Genomic DNA, 19,733 nt, shown 5'->3' with positions numbered 1-19,733 from the left:
AACCTCCAAGAAGCGATTATAAACAGCAGGGGCTGAAAAAAAATCACTCTTTCTGCCTTTAACAGAAGTGAAAAGAAAATGTGACTTAATTTTCTCACTGGACCATTAATAAGTAGCATAAAGCAAATTATGATGTTTCTTTAGACAATTTTTAATTATGTGGAGCCTTTCTTGGCTAATAAGAAAACATCATGGAATGCTTAAGGCAAGAGACAGAAGTAGAAAAAAAGATACCGGTTAAGTTTCAAAGATTTATTTAAGAATGGTATGTAACTCTGTAAGTGACTCCAAGGTTATCTCTGCTGGAATTAGAGGGTGACTTACATAAGCAGTTTTGACATAAGCCTGTAGGATAAGAAGTTGAGAGAACTGAGAATTTCTAGCATTACTGTTTAACAATTCTATCTCAACACTGAGACTGTAACCAATGTACCTTTACATTCAAACAGAGGTAAATCTCAGAGGTGCTCAGAAGCTCATTATGGAATATGGCTAATTAACAGTACAACTGTGAAAGGGAATCCATTTGATCAAAACATAAATCATAACTCTTTTCCTTGAACCTCCTTAAATGGAACTGTTCACTGCTTGTCATGACTAGGGCTGTGTGAAATCAATGCTTTGGGTTCACAGGGGTTTTGGGAATCAAAACTGCTTGGCTTTGTTCATAGGGTTCACAGCTCTTGAAGCCACTTCAGTGTCACTTAGAGTCAGGAGATCAAATGAACCCACAATTAACTCCCAGGGTCACCAACAGGCCACACAGCCCCTTTATTTTTGACTTTTCAGGAAGGGCTGCCCCATGACCACCATCACCCAGCATCTCCCAGTCCAAAAGTCTCTCCCCACCTTATGCTCCTATGCAGAGGCCACACTATGGTGGTGTCCTTGGGTCTAGCACAAACTCTCTACGGGGTTACCCCTATTGGCAGCACTGGCCTGTGCTAAACTAAGTGGAGACTTATCCACACAACACTCCTCCTGTCCACGTATCTCCCAGGATCTGAATAACAGGACTGACCAAGAGTGGAAGGGAGCAAACTTTAAGTGGACTTGGTCCCTGAGAGATCTAGGAGGTGTTGTATCCCAGAGGCACACTACCTCCTTCTGTTCCCACTGGAGGGGTGTGATTCCACACCTGTCCCAGCAGAGACCTGTGCTGTACTGCCACCATTTACAGGTAGCACCATGCCGCAGTACACAACAGTTTAGGAGAAGAAACTGAAGAATTTCCTTTTCCAATTGAAACTTCAGGGTGAATTGATGGAGCCTGGATGTAATTACCCAAGCAAAGTCTGGCCAGAACATCAGCGCTAACAGCCTATTTCATATTAAGAGTGCTGTGGGACTTTTAACGACCAAAGACGTGGTCAGCACTTCAGTTTTTATACAGCACCTGCAGCAGCACAGTGCCACCTAGCATGCTAGTGTTCAGCACTGACTGAGTAAGATTTCCAACACCACTTCCTGCTGCCACCTAGGTGTTCTTTGTTCTTCATCCGATGAAGTGAGCTGTAGCTCACGAAAGCTCATGCTCAAATAAATTGGTTAGTCTCTAAGGTGCCATAAGTCCTCCTTTTCTTTTTGCGAATACAGATTAACACGGCTGTTACTCTGAAACCTTTAAAGGTATGTCATCCAAGTACCTACCCAGCCCACCGCTGTTTAGCTTATATGCCATGACAAGGCTGCAGGACAAGGCGGTTAGATGGCACGTTTTCCATTCTTTAGTTACATTATTTTAAATATGTTGCTTTTAATCAAATATCATTTTAGTTACCATATACACTGAAGATACATGTAGACAAACACTTGTTGTAATCACTGTTCTCTTTAAGCTGTGCGTGTGTGCGCGTGCATGCAGATCCTAAACCCCGCGCACATGGCAAAACACCGCATGCACAAAAATTTGCACAGAAGCAATTTTTTACACACACAGCCTGTCAAAAACTTGCACAGAAGAAATGTTTTGCGCACACGGCCTGTCAAAAATTAGAGGGAACATTGGTTGTAATAGAATACAAGCAGCTGTCGATTTCTTTTGTTTTCTGAAATCACTAACGGTAGAAAGTAGAAGGGGACTCTTTTACAGGAGCCAAATGATAACATGTGATAACCACAGTAAAATATTTACCTGGACGAACAGAGCAATGATAGCTATACCATGCTTCTTCCCCACTGCTTCATCAATACTGCTGTACCGTGTAGAGTTCCAGTGGATTAGATGGAGCTAAAACAAAACGATACAGAGAATGTCACCAGTAGGTAAAGGTTTCTGTGTACCTGAAAAACAGGAAGGTGATTTTAGCTAACAAAGCCAGCACATATTATAGAAGATGGAATCCCATGATGACCATTATAAGTCCAGGAAGAAAGAAGGTACTGTTGATAGCCTCCCCTCCTATTTTAACCACAGAAAGGATGCCTTGCATTCAGCTCTCAAGTATCCATGACAAAGGCATGAATCAATGTGGGAGCAGTGCATTACAAATGGTGTACTCCCTCATTTTGAGGCACTGATATAAACTCTGTAAACTCAAGCCATCGACATTACCTCTCACTGCCAGCTAGCTCTCTTCCAAACCTCAAATTCATATATGCCACATTAGAATATAGCTGTGGACATAAATTTTCCTAACGTTCTTTTAATTGGCTGGCTGTGCCTTCTTGATAGTACATGTCTCATGAACTACCACTGCAATGGTGAACTGCTGGGACCTCATCACTGAACAACAATCCCTCCTCCGCCCCATGCTCATTGAACGTAATGGGTTGGGAAAAGGTTAAATGGGGAAAAGGTAAACACAGGCAGCATGGCTGGGGAGAAGTGGAGACAGGCAGCTTGCAGATGCGAGAGATGAAGGTATTGGTGGATAATAAGTGTGTATTACGCTGCCTTTTTCCCCCCAAAGCGCCAGTGAAAGCTTGTGGAATCAGGGCTTGAATTAGTTGCTGCACATGTAAACAGGAAGCAATAGTCACTGGCTGGTAAAAGGGAGGTCTTATTCTGGCAAACTGGTACAGCTGCCCAGCAAGCATTGGGAATCCCTGTCATAGAAGCAATCTGTTAATGAAAAGAAAGAAAGGGGAAGACTGACAGCTTTATATAGTCAATGGCAATATGTATTTCAAACAGCTGACTGTTTCCAGCACTAATGATAACATGTTATCTCCTTGGCTGTGGCCCATAACATTGCAGAGGTTTCCCCCACTCAAGCATGTCTGCTTTTAAGTTTATCTAGGAGCAGACCTGGCACATTCCATGCAGATAAAACAGCAACAAAAAACTAAATTTAATTCCCTGCTGTAAAATCGAGTGATCGATATTTTGCACTGTTACGTGTCTGAGGAGTGAAAATGTCACCTGTTTATCTAGCATTTTTCCCAGTTTCTCAAAAAATAGTCTTTAAAATAGAGTTTTTCTCTGTCTTACTATTTCTGCCTGGCACCCCCAAGCAGGGATGACTGCTCTCCACTCCCAGAGAGTTTGCTTAGATTGCTGAGCATCTCCCATGATCAGGCCCTCAGACTGCTGCCTCATCCCTTATTTCAGCTCAGATAGAAACCAAACATACAAATCTGATTATCATTCTTTCAGAAACATTCAATAAAGAATCTTTAAATGTACTGTTTAAAATTAGCATATTAGATCATTTTGTTCATTCTGAACACAAATATTTGACATGATAAAGAAAACTCCAAGCTAAGTTTCGTTAGAAAGTCCAGTTGCATCTAGAAGTGCTAATATAAAAGGTACTTACCCATAGCTACAGAAGTTATAGGCAAATAAATTACCAGCTAAAACAAGACACAGAACTAAGTTGTGTCCCTGTACGTCCTGCATTCATAAAACCTTACTTGGAACCAAATCAGTGTGAAGGAGCAAATCATCTTGTTTAAGTTTACTATTTAAATGTGTCCTTTGGTAACTTTGTTTTTTTCATAAGTTTGAAACTTTCACAAAATGACCTTTATTTCCATTTTCACTTTTTAATATTAAATGATTCTATAAAAAGCGAAACAAAAGATCAAATAAGGACAATTTAGTTACTAATACTGTCTCTAGGAAAAATTTAAACTAATACAACCCAATTAGTTTAGAAGGCAATGCTATACCTTAAGTCAGACTATTTGTCCAAAACGCTATATTATTTGATTAGACTGGAATTTGCAGATATTATGTTAGCCACTAGAGGGGGCTCACGCAGCCTCATGAACATAACAAACCTTGAAATTAACAAGGAAAAATCTACTTCCTACAAACAGGTCTGTACAGACACCCAAAAAAGAATAACATTCCAGTGACTGTAATTGTGATGGTAATGTCCTTGGTACTGCAGAAAACAATACCCCATATCACTGCTATTATTTTAAATGTCAGCGTAAACCTTTCTTTCTGTGACCGTAACAATGGTCTTGAACGTTTAGAGAGCCCATTACTTTGACTAAGTCAACAGGCAGATCTGAGCTAAAGCCACCATGACATTCAATGTGTTGTTACGTTCAAAGAGGTAACATTTGTAATCTGACTTTTTTTGCATTCCGACAGCAACGTTGCAACATGTTGTTTTCTGAAGTTCTAAAAGGAAAATGCATGACTTGAGATTTTCCTCAATGAGGGGGAAGAATGTACCAGCCCCATATAGCACAACATCAGCATCCTTTACTTGTTGAGAGGCAGACTGGACTAGTAGCTAGGGCCCTAGACTGGGGTATAGGAGACCTGGATTCTATTTCTGAAGCTGACCTGCTGTGTACTGGGGAGCAAATTACTTCACTTCTCTGTGCCTTCCCCACTGTGTCTTGCCTATCTATTTAGACTGTAAGCTCTTCAAGGCAGAGACTGTCTACTACAAGTTTGTACGTTGTCTAGTACAATGGGGCCCCAATCTCGGTGTAACAAGACTGATAACTGTAGCTCCGTTATTAAGAAAATCATTAGTGGTCAAATTTTGCTGTGGCCAGTCTACAAGGAGGAGCAGAAATACTGTGAAGTGGTCCTGTGCAACAGAAGCCCTGGTGGGGATTTGTGCTGTGAAGTGCACCTTGCTGCTGCAGTGACCTGGTGGAGATCAGGATGATTATGGTCCACATCAGAGGAGGACAAGTGCTCTTGTGTTCTTGTAGCTGTAGAGCTCTGTAGTGGATATCCACATCCACAGACCATTTTTGTGGATCATCAATCAGATGAGGATACAAATTTTGTATCTGTGCAGGACTCTGTATATCTGGTTCTGTCCCTTGGCTTCAGAGGGTTGCTTGAGCCACCTTGTGGGTGCAGAAACAAAGCACTGAGATGACAGTTACTACTAGGAGATAAAAATGGATGCAGATGGGGAATAAGAGAGGGGCGGAATAGGATGGGTTGAATTAAAAGACTCCTGAATTTAACTGTGATGAGAGATGGGTGCATATGAGCATTAGTTAGGGACAAATTGGGCCTGGTTTTCGCATGTGCAAGGAGCCTTCCCTCCCTCACGCTCCAGCTACAGTGGGAGGCTCTGCATTCTCCTGAGCACATGCGCTATTCTCTGCTAGTGACCACTACATAGCTGAGAGTGGCAGGAAAAATATGGGGGGACAGTGCCACCCCCTCAGGTAAACACACAGTGCATGCTCCTAATGGGGTTACAGTGAGAATGTTCCCAGTGCCTGCTGGAAGAGCTCCAGGAGGCATTGTGCATGGCACTTCACAGACAAGAAGGAGACAAAGGCCTTGTCCTCAGGAGTTTACAGTCTGAATTAGACAGGCAACATAATGAGAAATGACCACAAATCATACTATAAGAATGACCCCATGCCTCACTGCATTCGCTCTAGCACTGATGACTTTATACATGCACATTTAAACAAATAAACCGATGGATAGCTTCATTAAAAAACTAATCAAGCTAATTCTCCTCCAGGAGGGGAGGAAGAAAGAGAGTTCAAAACTGTACCTCTTCCTTCTAGTCTTATATACTTGGGAATCACTCAGAGGCTAAATTGATGGAGGCCATATAAGTAAATAGATAGGTACACCAAGGGGGAACCAAGAAAGGGAGACATCAGAAAACAAGTGGAAAAACAATTCTGCTCTTAGGAAAGCATTGTTTTCAAACTACCATTTATTTTTTACTCTTTGTGTGTGTGTGTGTGTGTTCTTTTGTTTGTTAGTTGTTTTATTTGTAATATGGTTAGGCATACAAAAGTCAGGTAACAACATGAGATACAAAAATAAAAACAACTACTGATGGCAAAAAAAAAAGAAAACCCATCTACCAACAGAGATTATACAATTTGAACTCTGAGGATTACATTCCCCAATTGATAGAACATACAATTCCTGTTAATATTCATGGGAGTTGGATGTCCACCTTGAAGAACTGATCCCAACACTTCTGAAGATTTTTATAATACAAATATATGATGCCTTTGTAACTGTACATTTCATAGCTTCACTTTCCATCCAACATGCACCAATTTATATTCACTATTCTGAGAGTGATGCTAACATTTTGATCCTTATCAGACTAATGCACAATATTCTGCTAACCTTCATTTTACTCTAATGTGAGGCAGTCATATAAAGAACACATACTGGTGATACCCCAGACTGATATGACTATAACCACAGATCTGGTAAAATAATAGACTAAAATCACTAGACTGTACTGGCAGTTTATCATTATGTGGTTTTAAAGCATCCATCATTCAGAGGAGAAACAAGCTGAGACTGTCAGTACAACAGGAAAGGTTCTGTACAATTTACTCCGTTAAAGTTTTGATTTTCACTGGTTATGATGTTTTTATTGAGCCAGAAAGAGTCAGCTACTCTGCTACTCTGCCATTCGGATGCACAATGAGAAGTATTTTCATAAACTATTTATAAAACTAGGAAAAGGTCCTTAGCTGTCAAAGAAGAACTTATTTTCCTTGGAGGAGAAAATAATAATTCAGAGGATTTTATTGTAGCTGGATGAGTGGCAAGTTAGTAGCAAGTTCCTTTCAAAGTGAACTGAAACTTTAAAAATGGTAAATAAATAACACTGCACTGATGAAATTGACTTGTTCTGCCATCAGTTAGAGAGAAGTTTCTTCTTAAGTATCACTAAGAAACTCAGATACTAGATTGAGCCTAGGAGAAATATTTCTTTCTGTAGGGGCCATATCCTAAGGACCTTACTTAGTTTTTGCTCCATCCTTCCTTAAGCCAAACACGCACTGATCTCAGTCCTTATGGTTTTACTCAGACAAAATCCCCTCTGACATTAACTTGAGATTTGCATCAGTAAGTAAGGACTGAATACAAACTCAGTAAGGACCTGAGCTTCAGGCCCTATGTTAATAATGTACCTGTGACTTTAGAATGATTGACCAACCCTGATTTAGAAAACCATGCTTTTCTGTTTCCAGGCCACCAGAGCAAGATCTTTTATGTCTGAATGAAAAGATGGGGCCCTAGGGCGCTGGAGCCTGACATGGAATCAGAGGCATTCTCAGTACTGCTGATAGGTTTATTAGTTCTGGCAGTCAGCTTCTCTCCATAACAAACAGAGTCACAGAATCTTGTAAAAGTTCACTCCTGACTAGGTCAATGGCTGTTCTGTGCAGCTCAAAGGGGTCATGAATTCACAGAGAACAAAAGCGATCAGTTAAGCTCTGATGTCAGCCAGTCTTATTCTTACACATCGAGAAACCTAGTCAGGAAGTGCTATATCAGGTACCTGGCTGCAGACATCCAGCAGTGCAAACTCTGGATTGCAATGTTACCTAGTCTTCTAAGCTATGTCTGACTTGACTCACTATTAGCCCTGTCCTTTACTGCCACATTCCCATATCCAACTGTCATCTGAGTGACAGACCCCTCCTGAGATGCCGTATGGAAAAGCTCCCTATGGAATAAATCACAGTTCATTATTTATGATGACACATCTGATTAACAGTACAGATTGGTGTAGGACCTTTGAGATCTGGGCTCAGTGGTTGTGGTGGGCAAATGGGAGCCAGTTACCTATTAGGGTGAGTTGGTCTGTTTCCCTTCTGAGGAAGGGAACAGGCTCACACTTGGGAGGAAGAGTCTGTTTGGGAAGGGGAGGCTGAGCAAGCCATCTGTCTAGGGAGATAGACACACAAAGGTTTGGTGGATCTAAACCCCATTTAGCCTTAATCCAGCCCTGACTACAAGTATGTTATTCATTTACACAATAGGGAATAATTTGCCCAGTTTTTCTACATTAAAAAGTATTATATATTTTTACTTTCTTTAACTGTTATAAGAGGAATTATGAAATCCTCATTTAGTATTTGGACAAACATAAAGAACCATTCCTTCTGCACTAGTCAAATGACAGTTTTAATAGTAAACTAAGCAGCTGGGACTGGAAAGGCAATTACAGGCCAGCTCATGCTCCCTCAAAGGCAAACGTCTATTGACTTCAGTGGCAGCAGGACTGGGCCCTGACAGAAAAAGTCTGCACAAGGCAACAGCACATTGGTTGAGAGAACAGAATGCAGCATGAAGCACCTGCACAACCTGGCTGTAGCCACTTCCCCCAGTCCAGCTAGCAGCCATGGCCCATGGCACCCCTTTAACATGGTGATGTGGTCCTGAGGATTAGCTCTGCTCATGAGCCTCCCAGTTGTGCTCTTCTCACATTGAGCTCTTCTCCACACTTCTGTGAAGAATATGGCTGGGGATTTAAACTTCACAGTTGTGACACTCTGTGTCTGGGGGAACCCCCTGCATCTCCATGTTCATCCTTATAAAATGATTGTGTGGTATCCAATGCAAAATTTGTCCTGTCTTTGGAAGGCTTATGATGCACTGAGCATTGTTGTTATAGTAATGTTATAGGTTTTAATTTCATGTATATAGTTATGAGGCTGAAAATGTGTCCTTGTGGTTTAAAACAAGCCCAGGCAAAACTCTCCAGAAACAGAGGGGCAGTTCACACCTCATCAGGGCATGTATGGGAAAAACCCAACCCAGCCTCACAGGAACAAAGGACACTAGAATAGGCAGCAACAAAGGATCTGCTGGACTCTTGAGTGAGTTATCCCCCTTCCCTTGGTCAGTCAGGGACTATGATGAGGTAATGCTCACCTGACCCTGAAGGGGCGGGGGGGACAAAGCCAAGAGGGAAGAAAGAACATGATAAAAGGGAGAAATGTTTGCCATGTTCCTCCTCTCTCTTCCACCACCATCTACAGACATCATCACCAAGTGACTGAAGCGCTGATCAAAGGGGAGAGCCTGGCTGAAGGGCAACAGCCAGCCTGTGGTGAGAAGCATCTAAGTTTGTAAGGGCACTGAAAGTTTTAAGATCAGCTTAGAATGAGTTTTGCTTTTATTTCATTTGACCAAATCCAACTTGCTGTGCTTTGACTTATAATCACTTAAAATCTATCTTTTGTAGTTAATAAATGTGTTTGTTTATTCTACTTGAAGCAGTGCGATGGTTTGAAGCATGTCAGAGACTCCCCTTGGGATAACAAGCCTGGTACATATCAATTTCTTTGTTAAATTGACAAACTCATATAAGCTTGCAGCATCCAGCGTACATAACAGGACACTGCAAGACAGTGGTTCCTAGGGTTGTGTCTGGGACTGGAGATATTGACTAGTGTCATTTGGTTGCACAATCCAAGCAGTTTACATGCCAGAGGGTGTGCGGGAACAGCCCAGGAGTGGGGGTTCTCACAGCAGAGCAGGGTAAGGCTGGCTCCCAGAGCCAAGGATTGGAGTGACCTAACAGATCACTGGTCCAGATAACATCAGGGGAACATCACAACAGTATGTTGTGCATTCCCTCTATATATTCGCTCCACTATTTGTTCCCCACAGGAAGGCAGACATATGGCATGCCCATTGTTGGGTTTTGGGGGAGGGGCAGGGAGGATCTAAAAATGCGGGACAAGAATGAGGATCATAGTGAGCAGATATGTACAATAATATGCTGCCATTGCTGAAGAATAATTTTTCAGGTGTATCTAAGTTAGAAAAACATTTTGTTGCTACTGTAACTTCACTATGATTACTGAGCATGTGCTATTTTTGTAATCAGCTATTCATTTTCTTCCATTGCCTAAATTCTTACTCTCGTTGGCTAATTATTACAAAGACTCCCTTCTTTTATGCAAGCAATGTCAAATGTAAATTAATCCTTGGGAGCCTGTTTGTTTCTCTGTCAGAACTAGGTTACACAGAAATTTCCCATTAGCTGTGCAACTAGGTACTGTAATCTCTGGAACAGTTTGTTTAGGCCAGTATTGTTGTCAGCTAAGCATATTTCTAAAGGTTTAAGACAAAGACTGTCCCTATTAGTTCTGTGTGTCTCTCAAGCTCAAGAGATTCCAAGGTTCTGTTTGGGTGAGCTAAGCATCATAGAGCTTATCAAGAGGGGTATCCAAATGTATCCTATCCAAACCTGATTTCACTCTGGTTTTAAATATTGTATGAATACTGTGGAATGGCCCTCTCAGACAAAAAGGAAGTGCAAAGGAGTAGAAGTTACAGCTGCTAGGATCAGCATTAACTTCAAGACAGATATCTGCATGAATAGCAACCCAGTTCAGAGGGAAGCCTGCCACCAACAATGACTACTGCCCAGCCACCCCTTTGAATTTCCCTCCTCCAAATTGCTGAGCTCCTCCAATGTGTGGCATGGCTACAGAGGAGCCTCTTCTGGGTCCCAAAATAGAGGGTAACTCCTGAGCTTTTCCACCTTGTTGTAGTCTTCCTTGCTCTCCTTCACATTTCACATCTGAGGCATCAGAGGGCATGCTCTAATTTAGGTTGCACCAGAAGGCAGAGAAATCCAATATAGGCATCCCAGTGCAAAGGATTACATATAGATGAGTGCATCATTACACATAAAGACTACAAATGCCTCTGTACCAATGCAGGAAGCTTGAAAACACAAATAGGTTGGCTTTCATGTACTGGTTAGATGAGAATGAACTGCATTATACCATGATTTCTGGCTGCAATTTATACTAGAAAAATGGTTTTGGTAGAAGAGGAAGAGAAGTATTACTACGTATTAAAGAATCTATGGGATATAGAGAGAGTGTCTTAGGAAGAATAGGTTTTCTGTGTAGAGAAGAATACTTAGGAGGTAGATTCAGCAGGAATACAAATCTGAGTTTATTAAAATTAGGATGCACATGGGGCTCTCAATAAGAACAAAGATGAAGTCAAAGGGAACAACTATGGGGGAAAGCAAAAGCCGTGGTAAGCCATCATCATCCTTGTCCTTGACCTTGGGGCTGAACCTGCCCTGGACATAAATTAGAGCAACCTAAGGGCTGCTCTAACTTATACTAGCCAGTAGAGTCCTCTAGAGCAGTTTCAGAGTAACAGCCGTGTTAGTCTGTATTCGCAAAAAGAAAAGGAGTACTTGTGGCACCTTAGAGACTAACCAATTTATTTGAGCATAAGCTTTTGTGAGCTACAGCTCACTACATCCGATGAAGTGAGCTGTAGCTCACGAAAGCTTATGCTCAAATAAATTGGTTAGTCTCTAAGGTGCCACAAGTACTCCTTTTCTCTAGAGCAGTGTTTCTCAACAACCGATCCATGGACTGGCATGGCCCCTGAGATCTCCCTGGCACAGTTTAGGAAGGCAACAAGCCAGTCCCTGGTATCAAAAAGGTGGAGGAACACTGCCCTAAAGGATGTTCCACGGGTTCAGGTTTGCCACAGGGCATCATGTTGTGGTTCCACCCACAACATGATACAAAAGTGGAGGAGAGTGTATGAAGTAAAGGGAATCTTCACCTGCCCATTTGGAACTGGTATGATGTTCCTTTTATAGGTTCTACAATGCAAAGGGACCCTAGTGAAAGCTTAGGACAGGGGTTCTCAACTGGGGGGTCAGGATCCCTCAGGGGGTCATGAGGTTCTTATATGGGAGGGTCGCAAGCCATCAGCATCCACCCCTAATCCCACTTTGCCTCAGCATTTCTAATGGTGTTAAATATATTAAAAAGTGTTTTTAATGTATAAAGGGGGGGGTCACACTGAGAGGCTTGCTATGTGAAAGGGGTCACCAGTACAAAAGTTTGAGAACCAATGTCTTAGGATATGGTCCAGAAATGTATGTGAGATTAGAAAGGCAATAGAAGCTAGTAGAATGGTAATGTGTAATTTCAGCTACCCAAATACTGAGTAAACAATGTCACATGAGGGCATGACTTGGAAAACAATTTCTTACTACCATAACCAATAGTTTGTGTGAGCGTTTAAAGGGGAGAAACTTGACTTACAGCTGAATTGTTTTAAGAAGCAAGTGTGTTTGAGCCACTAAGACTGACCATAATATACAGTAATTAAGTTCCACATCCTCACAGGGGGATCATACCAAGGAATACTACCATGGCACTCAATTTCAAAATGGTGATTTTTTTTAAAATAGGAAGTTAGTTATTAACAGCCTGAAGGGGAAAGTTAGGAAATTAAAATTCATAGAAGCAGTATAGAGGCTGTTTGAGAATATCTTAGTGGCGAGACAGAAGGTCTGTGTAGCCCACAACACAAAAAGGAAGCAAAAAAGTGAACTAAACAAAAAAGCCTTTGTGGTTAAATGGCAAGGTGCAGGTGTTCAGTCAGGCTAAAAATATATCATTTCACCATGCAAATTCAGTCTGAGTGAAGCTAGGTGATAACTGAACAGAACATCAACTTTGGCCAGAACTTGCCTTCCCTCCTTAGTCCCTTCCACGGGTGCAGAAGGCTTGATGGGAACTACCTTTTTGTTCTGTGTTTGTATAGCACCTAGCTCAATGGGGCCATGGTCCAGGACTGGGGCTTTAGGTGCTACCAGAGGACAAATAAATAATAGTGAAAGCAATGTGGGTCTGATTCCAGTGTGGCTCTGAGGAATAGGGTACAAGGATCTTGAGCTGAGCATCCACATCACCTGTACAGTTTTGTTCCACGTGGGATACTTGCAGGCTGTTGAGGAGAGCTCTCGGTGAATGGACATGCACCTGGGATGCTAACAAAAGCTATGTAGTTTATCATTACAGGCTGGGCTTTTCAAACGAACCCCAGGGATGCTGATATTCCACTGAATTTTAACAGGAGTTGGGCACCTAACTCCCTTAGTCTCCTTTAAAAGCAGACAAAAATGGCTGCTATACAGAGAAGTGAATAGAACTTTGTTCCCACGTGACAGAGTGCTATCAGCTGAACACTGACAATATGGAGAAGGCTGCAGGTCCAGCTGAGGGCAATTACACACTTTCTGGAGGGCATTGTGAGCACTGGGCTAGCAAGGTAATTGGAGAGAACATAGGGGGAGGAAACAGGAAGCAAGGGGCAGCTCAGGAGGAGGTCAGAAGGAAGCAAACAGTTTGCATGCGCTGCAGGGAAGCCTTCCCTGGCTGTAAGACTGCATTGCATGGTATTACTATGTAAGAGAGGAGTAAATACACACCTTGGTATAAGATAAGCAGCCCAGTGTGTATGGCTGGCTGTGAAACTACCAGAGCTAGCTAGGCAAAGAGGTTCACTGGGTAGTAACAGAGGCACCCTGAGACAGCCCACCTTTGAAAACAATAATAAAGGTGATCCTGAGAAGTATGGACTGGAGAGCAGCATTTCAGTGCTAGGGAACATAGTTGACAAAAATCATTGGAGTTAGAAGGCACCTCAACGACTATAATGGGGAAAAACCAGCACAACTTCTGCTAAGCTAAATGGTATCTCTCTAACCTGTCATAATTCACTGAATGAGAAAGAAGAACCATTGGATATAATTGACTTTGAAAGTCTAAGGGCTGGTGATATAAAGTCCCTCAGAATTAGTTTGACTATTCATATATTTATTGACTTATATTGCGGTAGCCTTTACAGGCCCAGTTAATGTTTGAGGCCCTATTGTGCTAGGTTCTGTAAACATACACAACAAAAAGATAGCCTCTGTCCAAAAGAGACAACAGGTGGGTACAATGAACAGATGTGAGGAGAGCACAAGGTAACAGTGAGATGCTGTTCAGCCAATTTCGTACCCACGGAGTAAGATGTAATTCTCAATCATGGATTAAAAACTAGCTGAGAGATAGAAAGCGTAGATTAGGAATAAATGGCCTGTTCTATAGCAAGAGGCTGGTAATGGTGTAGCCCAAAACCAGCACTGACTAGTGTTCTTCAATTTATTTACTAGCAACCTCGAAGAAGGGTTGAAAATGTGCTGGCAACACAAAACGATGTAATTAGTCAATAAAGGGAAGGATTGCAAGGCACACACCAAAGGGCCTGAACAAAACTAGATGACAGCATGGCACACCTACAGCTGAAATTCAATTTATACGAGTGAAAGTGCAAGGAACCGCTGAAACTATCCATACACATGGTGATGGGTTCTGAAGTAGTTGTAACATTTGAGGAAAAGCTCTAGGTGTCATTGTGGACAGCCCAGGTTGCTTAAGCAGTCAGAGTAACTAAGCTATTAAGTTTGCTTAAGCAGTCAGAGTAACTAAGCTATTAAGTTTGCTTAAGCAGTCAGAGTAACTAAGCTGTTGGGCTGTGTTAAGGACGGGATAGAGAATTGAGACATTACATATAAATCAATGGTATGTCCTTAATGCTGAACAGTAAATTCACACATGACAATCTCATCTCAAATAAGACATAGCAGAAATATTGACAGTCCTCTGAAAAACAGAATTAAGAGCAGGAAGGGCTTCCATGGGAGAAAGACTCTAAAGACTAGAACTATTTTTGGCAGGTTGGAAAGACAAGTAAGGATCAGAAATACAGAAAAGGCCAGCCAAGTTCTCCTCTTTACCCCATCTTACAATACAAGAAGGGATTAATTTTAGCAGAAATGCTTCATTTTAGGGCTGTCAAGCGATTAAAAATGTAATCACAATTAATCATGTGATTAAAAAAATTAATTGCGTGATTAATTGCACTGTTAAACAATAATAGAAGACCAGGTTATTTAAATATTTTGGATGTTTTCTACATTTTCAAATATATTGATTTCAATTACAACACATAATACAAAGTACAGTGCTCACTTTATATTTATTTTTGATTACAAGTATTTGCACTGTAAAAAAACAAAAGAAATATTATTTTTCAATTCATCTAATACAAGTACTGTAGTGCAATCTCTTTATCATGAAATTTGAACTTACAAATGTAGAATTAAGTTAAAAAAAACTGCATTGAAAAATAAAACAATGTAAAATTTTAGATCCTGCAAGTCCACTCAGTCCTAATTCTTGTTGAGCCAATCACTCAGACAAACAAATTTGTTTACATTTGCAGGAGATAATGCTGCCCTCTTCTTGTTTACAATGTCACCTGAAAGTGAGAACAGGTGTTCTCATGGCACTGTAGTAGCCAGCATAGCAAGACATTACATGCCCGATGCGTTAAAATTTCATATGTCCCTTCATGATTCAACCACCATTCCAGGGGACATGCGTCCATGCTGATGACGGTTTCTGCTCGATAACAATCGAAAGCAGTGCAGACCAACACATGTTCATTTTCATTATTTGAGTCAGACGCCACCAGCAGTAGGTTGATTTTCCTTTTTTTGGTGGTTCAGGTTCTGTAGTTTTGGCATCGGAGTGTTGCTCTTCAGTGATTTCTGAAAGCGTGCTCCACACCTCGTCCCGCTCAGATTTTGGAAGGCACTTCAGATTCTTAAACCTTGGGTCGAGTGCTGTAGCTTTCTTTAGAAATCTCACACTGGTACCTTCTTTGCGTTTTGTCAAATCTGCAGTGAAAGTGTTCTTAAAATGAACAACATGTGCTGAGTCATCATCTGAGACTGTTATAACATGAAATATATGGCAGAAGGTGGATAAAACAGAGAAGGGGGCATACAATTCTCCCCCAAGGAGTTTAGTCACAAGTTTAATTAATGCATTATTTTTTTAAACGAGCGTCATCAGCATGGAAGCATGTCCTCTGGAATGGTAGCCGAAGCATGAAGGGGCATATGAATGTTTAGCACGTCTAGCACGTAAACATCTTTCAATGCCAGCTACAAAAGTGCCATGCAAATGCCTGTTCTCACTTTCTGGTGACACTGTAAATAAGAAGAGTGTAGCTTTACCTCCTGTAAATGTAAAATAACTTGTTTGTCTTAGTGATTGGCTGAACAAGAAGTAGGACTGAGTGGACTTGTAGGCTCTGAAGTTTTACCTTGTTTTGGTTTTGAGTGCAGTTATATAACAACAAAAAAATCTTTACATTTGTAGTTGCACTTTCACAACAAAGAGATTGCACCTCAGTACTTGGATAAGGTGAATTGAAAAATACTATTTCTTTTGTTTATCATTTTTACAGTGCAAATATTTATAATGAAAAATAATATAAACTTTTATTTCAATTACAGAATACAATATATATGAAAATATTGAAAAACATCCAAAATATTTAATAAATTTAAATTGGTATTTTATTGTTTAACAGTGCGATTAAAACTGCAATTAATCAGGATTAATTTTTTTGAGTTAACCGCGATTAATCAACAGCGCTACTTCATTTCCATTGTGCATGAGGTCAGGAAACAGGGAGGCCACACAGGGAGTCTCTGATGGACACAGAGATGAATACTGAGCAGCTCTCTCAACACCGATGAAAGTGGCAAGATGTGACCTTGAGCTACCTGCATGTAATGCAGTAAGCCACAGCTGCCACTGCAGGCCATGGGCTTTAGTAGCTCCTGTGGCCAAGCTGCAAGGTTCTCCTCTCTTTGCCTTGGTTTACAGGGAGAAGGACCTGATCCCTCGCAAAATCTTTTAAGTTCCCCACACACAAAACCCTTTTACTCCGATTTTGCATAGGAGATCAAAATATCACTGTAATAATCAATATGATTAACAGGCAGGGCTCACTGCCATAGAGTACTGTGGGGGCAAACAGCTCAGTATGATTGGTAGAGGAACTAAGAGAAGTTTGTGCAGTTAGGCCACCAAAGGTAACAATACAAGGGTCTTGTGTCAGGTCATATGTTGTTCACTAGTTATGGGAGGAATAAATTTCACCCCCACAATTGTATAATTAGGGGTGCATTATAAGTAAATTATTGTGTGTTCCTTTAGTGAAGAGGTTGGACCATGATAATTCATTCAATTCATTTCATTTGAATATTCCTGTTTGTGAACAGATCATGATTTTACCAAACATATGTGCTATTTTTGAATAAGTATTTCATTTATTCAACCAGCCCTATAGTTGGTTGAATTATATTTTGTGAATAATATTCAAATTTTGGCATTTTTCATCAAATAATTATATGCATTTTCAATGGTACAGCAGCTTCTACCTTAGAGGACCTAAATGTATTTTTAAACTTAGCTACTGGGGTGGAGAGGCAGGGGAATTGAGGGTTCCTAAGATGAGCTATGCACCAAATTTGTGCAAATCTAATTTTATTCCTGTTTACAAGGACAAACTCCACTATTTTCAGGTTTTCAACTTTTCACCTTGAGTGTGCAGGAGATACAATGGAAACAGGAATCATCCCAAAATGAAAACTGTTTCCACCCTTAATAAATATTCTATATGGTAACAAAAGAAGAAAAAAGCAAATATGTCATTACTTGGCTCCCGATTGTTGGCTTTTGGCACCAAACCCTTCACCAGGAACGTGAAATGCTGTGTAAATCCCGCGGTCAGATTTATAGGCCAGATTCTTTGCTGTGCCAAGTTTCAGCCCAGGTGAAAGATACAGCACCTTGGAGCTGCTCTAATCTGTGCCAGCTGATAATAGTACTCAAGGTTCTGCACTTTAGCTGGAGACAGCTGAAGCACTGTGCACTCCAGGCTGGCCTCCCACTACCTCTAAATTAGGATGACTAGAAAGGAGGGGGGGGTGTGGGAAAGATGAGGATTTCTGTAAAAGTCTCTCCACTCTGTTTTTGCTATGTAGATGTCTTGCTGGTTCATGTGTATGCGTGTGTGTGTGTTGATATATTATTTTTAAGCTTTGAAAGACCAAAACCTGGCAAGAGGACTGGATTAACATAAATGATTATTAATGCATACAAGTTTACTGCATCTTGTGGAAGAGTTAACTATATTGTGTGCTATCAGAGCCACCAGAGTTTTCTAAGCTTCAAAGAAAACATGGAGAGGTGTGATTTAAGAGAGTAATTCTGGAAAATTTATTCATACAACCAGCTTCCCAAATGAAATCAGTGGGCCTAAGGTAACTGGCATTAATTTCCAGGGATTTAAAACCAGACTATTCACCCGAGGAAGGATTAGTCATTTAAACAAGGGCTGCAGGACGGGGGCTCTTAATCTCACTGATTTTATTTTTATACATAGATTTATCTAATGAAGGCAGAATAACAAAATGATCACTCCCATCTGATTTACTTCATTTTTACAGATAATTGGTTTGATATTTGCTGTAAGGTGACCAGAGGTTCTTCCTAAATGGATGACAGTAACAGCAAGAGTAGATTATTTTCCAAACATAATCTTCATTTCTCTCCAATGAGCAGTTATACTTAAATAATACACACTTCAAGGAAGCTCAGAACAATTTTCTGCTCAATACTGCCTATGTTTCTAACAATAATAATCTTCATTGTGTATCTTTAATAGCCTGCTGTTGAACTGCAGTTTTACATGCTGCATTAGTATTGTGTAATGACTTTTCTCTGAGATAGTCTGTGATTAAGGTACTAGATTGGCACTCAGGAGAATGGTCTGTCTATATAGATACTTATTAGAGCTGGTTGAAACTCAGAATTTTAAATCCATGAGGAATTCTGACATTTCAAAATTTCCATTCATCCTAAATCATAATGAAAAGACGTTTTCCACAAAGTGGGAAAATTTTCATTTCAGAAATATCTAAATGATCTTACGAAAATGTTTCATTTTGACTTTATTATTTTGACTATATTACAGTATGTTATATTGAACTTCATACAGCATAAAAGTTGAAACAATAATGTTGAAATGAAGTGCTTTGGCCATATGGAAACTAAAGATTTTGACTTTACCCAAATAAAATGTTTCGATAATTTTTGGTCAAAAATGTCAATGAAATTGATACATTCCCACAAAACATTTCAATTTAATCAAATCAGCATTTTCCAAAGGAAAACTCTTCCACTGGAAAAAAAATGTTACCAACTCTAGTATTTATGTATCTAGATACTGTAGTATCTGAGTGCCTTAGCAGTTTCTGAGCATCTATGAATCTGGGTTCTGTTGCCATTTAGTTAGTCATTTGACAGACATTCTGTGAGACACTGGCCAAGTCATTTAGCCAATTTTCGATCTATACACTGGGGATAATAGTGCTTCCATGCCTTGCACTTCCATAGGGATGCCATAAATGCAATCCCTGCTCTCCACCTTCCATGCTCCCCCTAGGATGGTGCAGTTCCAGATCAGCCTTTACTACACACTGTGGCTAAGTGCAACAGCCTAGCCCTAAGTGAATACAACAAGATTTGTATTGTTGGCCTTCTGGTTGGCCTTCTAGGCAAAAACTAGCCCTCAACCACAGACCTCTTCCATGTCTTGCTACTCATTTCCTTCTACCAAACATTCCCTGCGTGTCATTTCTTACCCAAAAGGGTATCTTGCTTTCTGGCTGATTTATCTGTAGTGGGGACCTTCCATTTCTTAAATGCATACCAGAATCCTTTGTACTGGTAACTGGTGCTTCAGAGGAACTATTGCAGTAACCAGCACAAAAGATTCTCAGGTGAGCATGAGACTCAAGAGCATCTGCTGCACGATTGGGCAAAAACAGGAA

The 19,733-nt window shown here is 40.6% G+C and overlaps 1 protein-coding gene across 5 annotated transcripts in view; it reads right to left on the bottom strand.

The window, feature by feature from the left end:
* Positions 1–19,733, bottom strand: part of CA8 (carbonic anhydrase 8) — a 118,895-nt gene that overhangs the window by 15,452 nt on the left and 83,710 nt on the right. For all 5 annotated transcript variants that reach the window (XM_073331074.1, XM_073331073.1, XM_073331075.1 and 2 more), the window contains one exon: positions 2,135–2,230. In XM_073331074.1, coding sequence (XP_073187175.1) covers positions 2,135–2,230 — 96 coding nt within the window. The remainder of the gene's footprint in view (positions 1–2,134; positions 2,231–19,733) is intronic.

Source organism: Lepidochelys kempii, chromosome 2 (genome assembly GCF_965140265.1).
Source record: "Lepidochelys kempii isolate rLepKem1 chromosome 2, rLepKem1.hap2, whole genome shotgun sequence".
Lineage (NCBI taxonomy): Eukaryota > Metazoa > Chordata > Testudines > Cheloniidae > Lepidochelys > Lepidochelys kempii.
The sequence above is the reverse complement of the archived record's forward strand: the minus strand, read 5'-3'. Positions and strand labels throughout refer to the sequence as shown.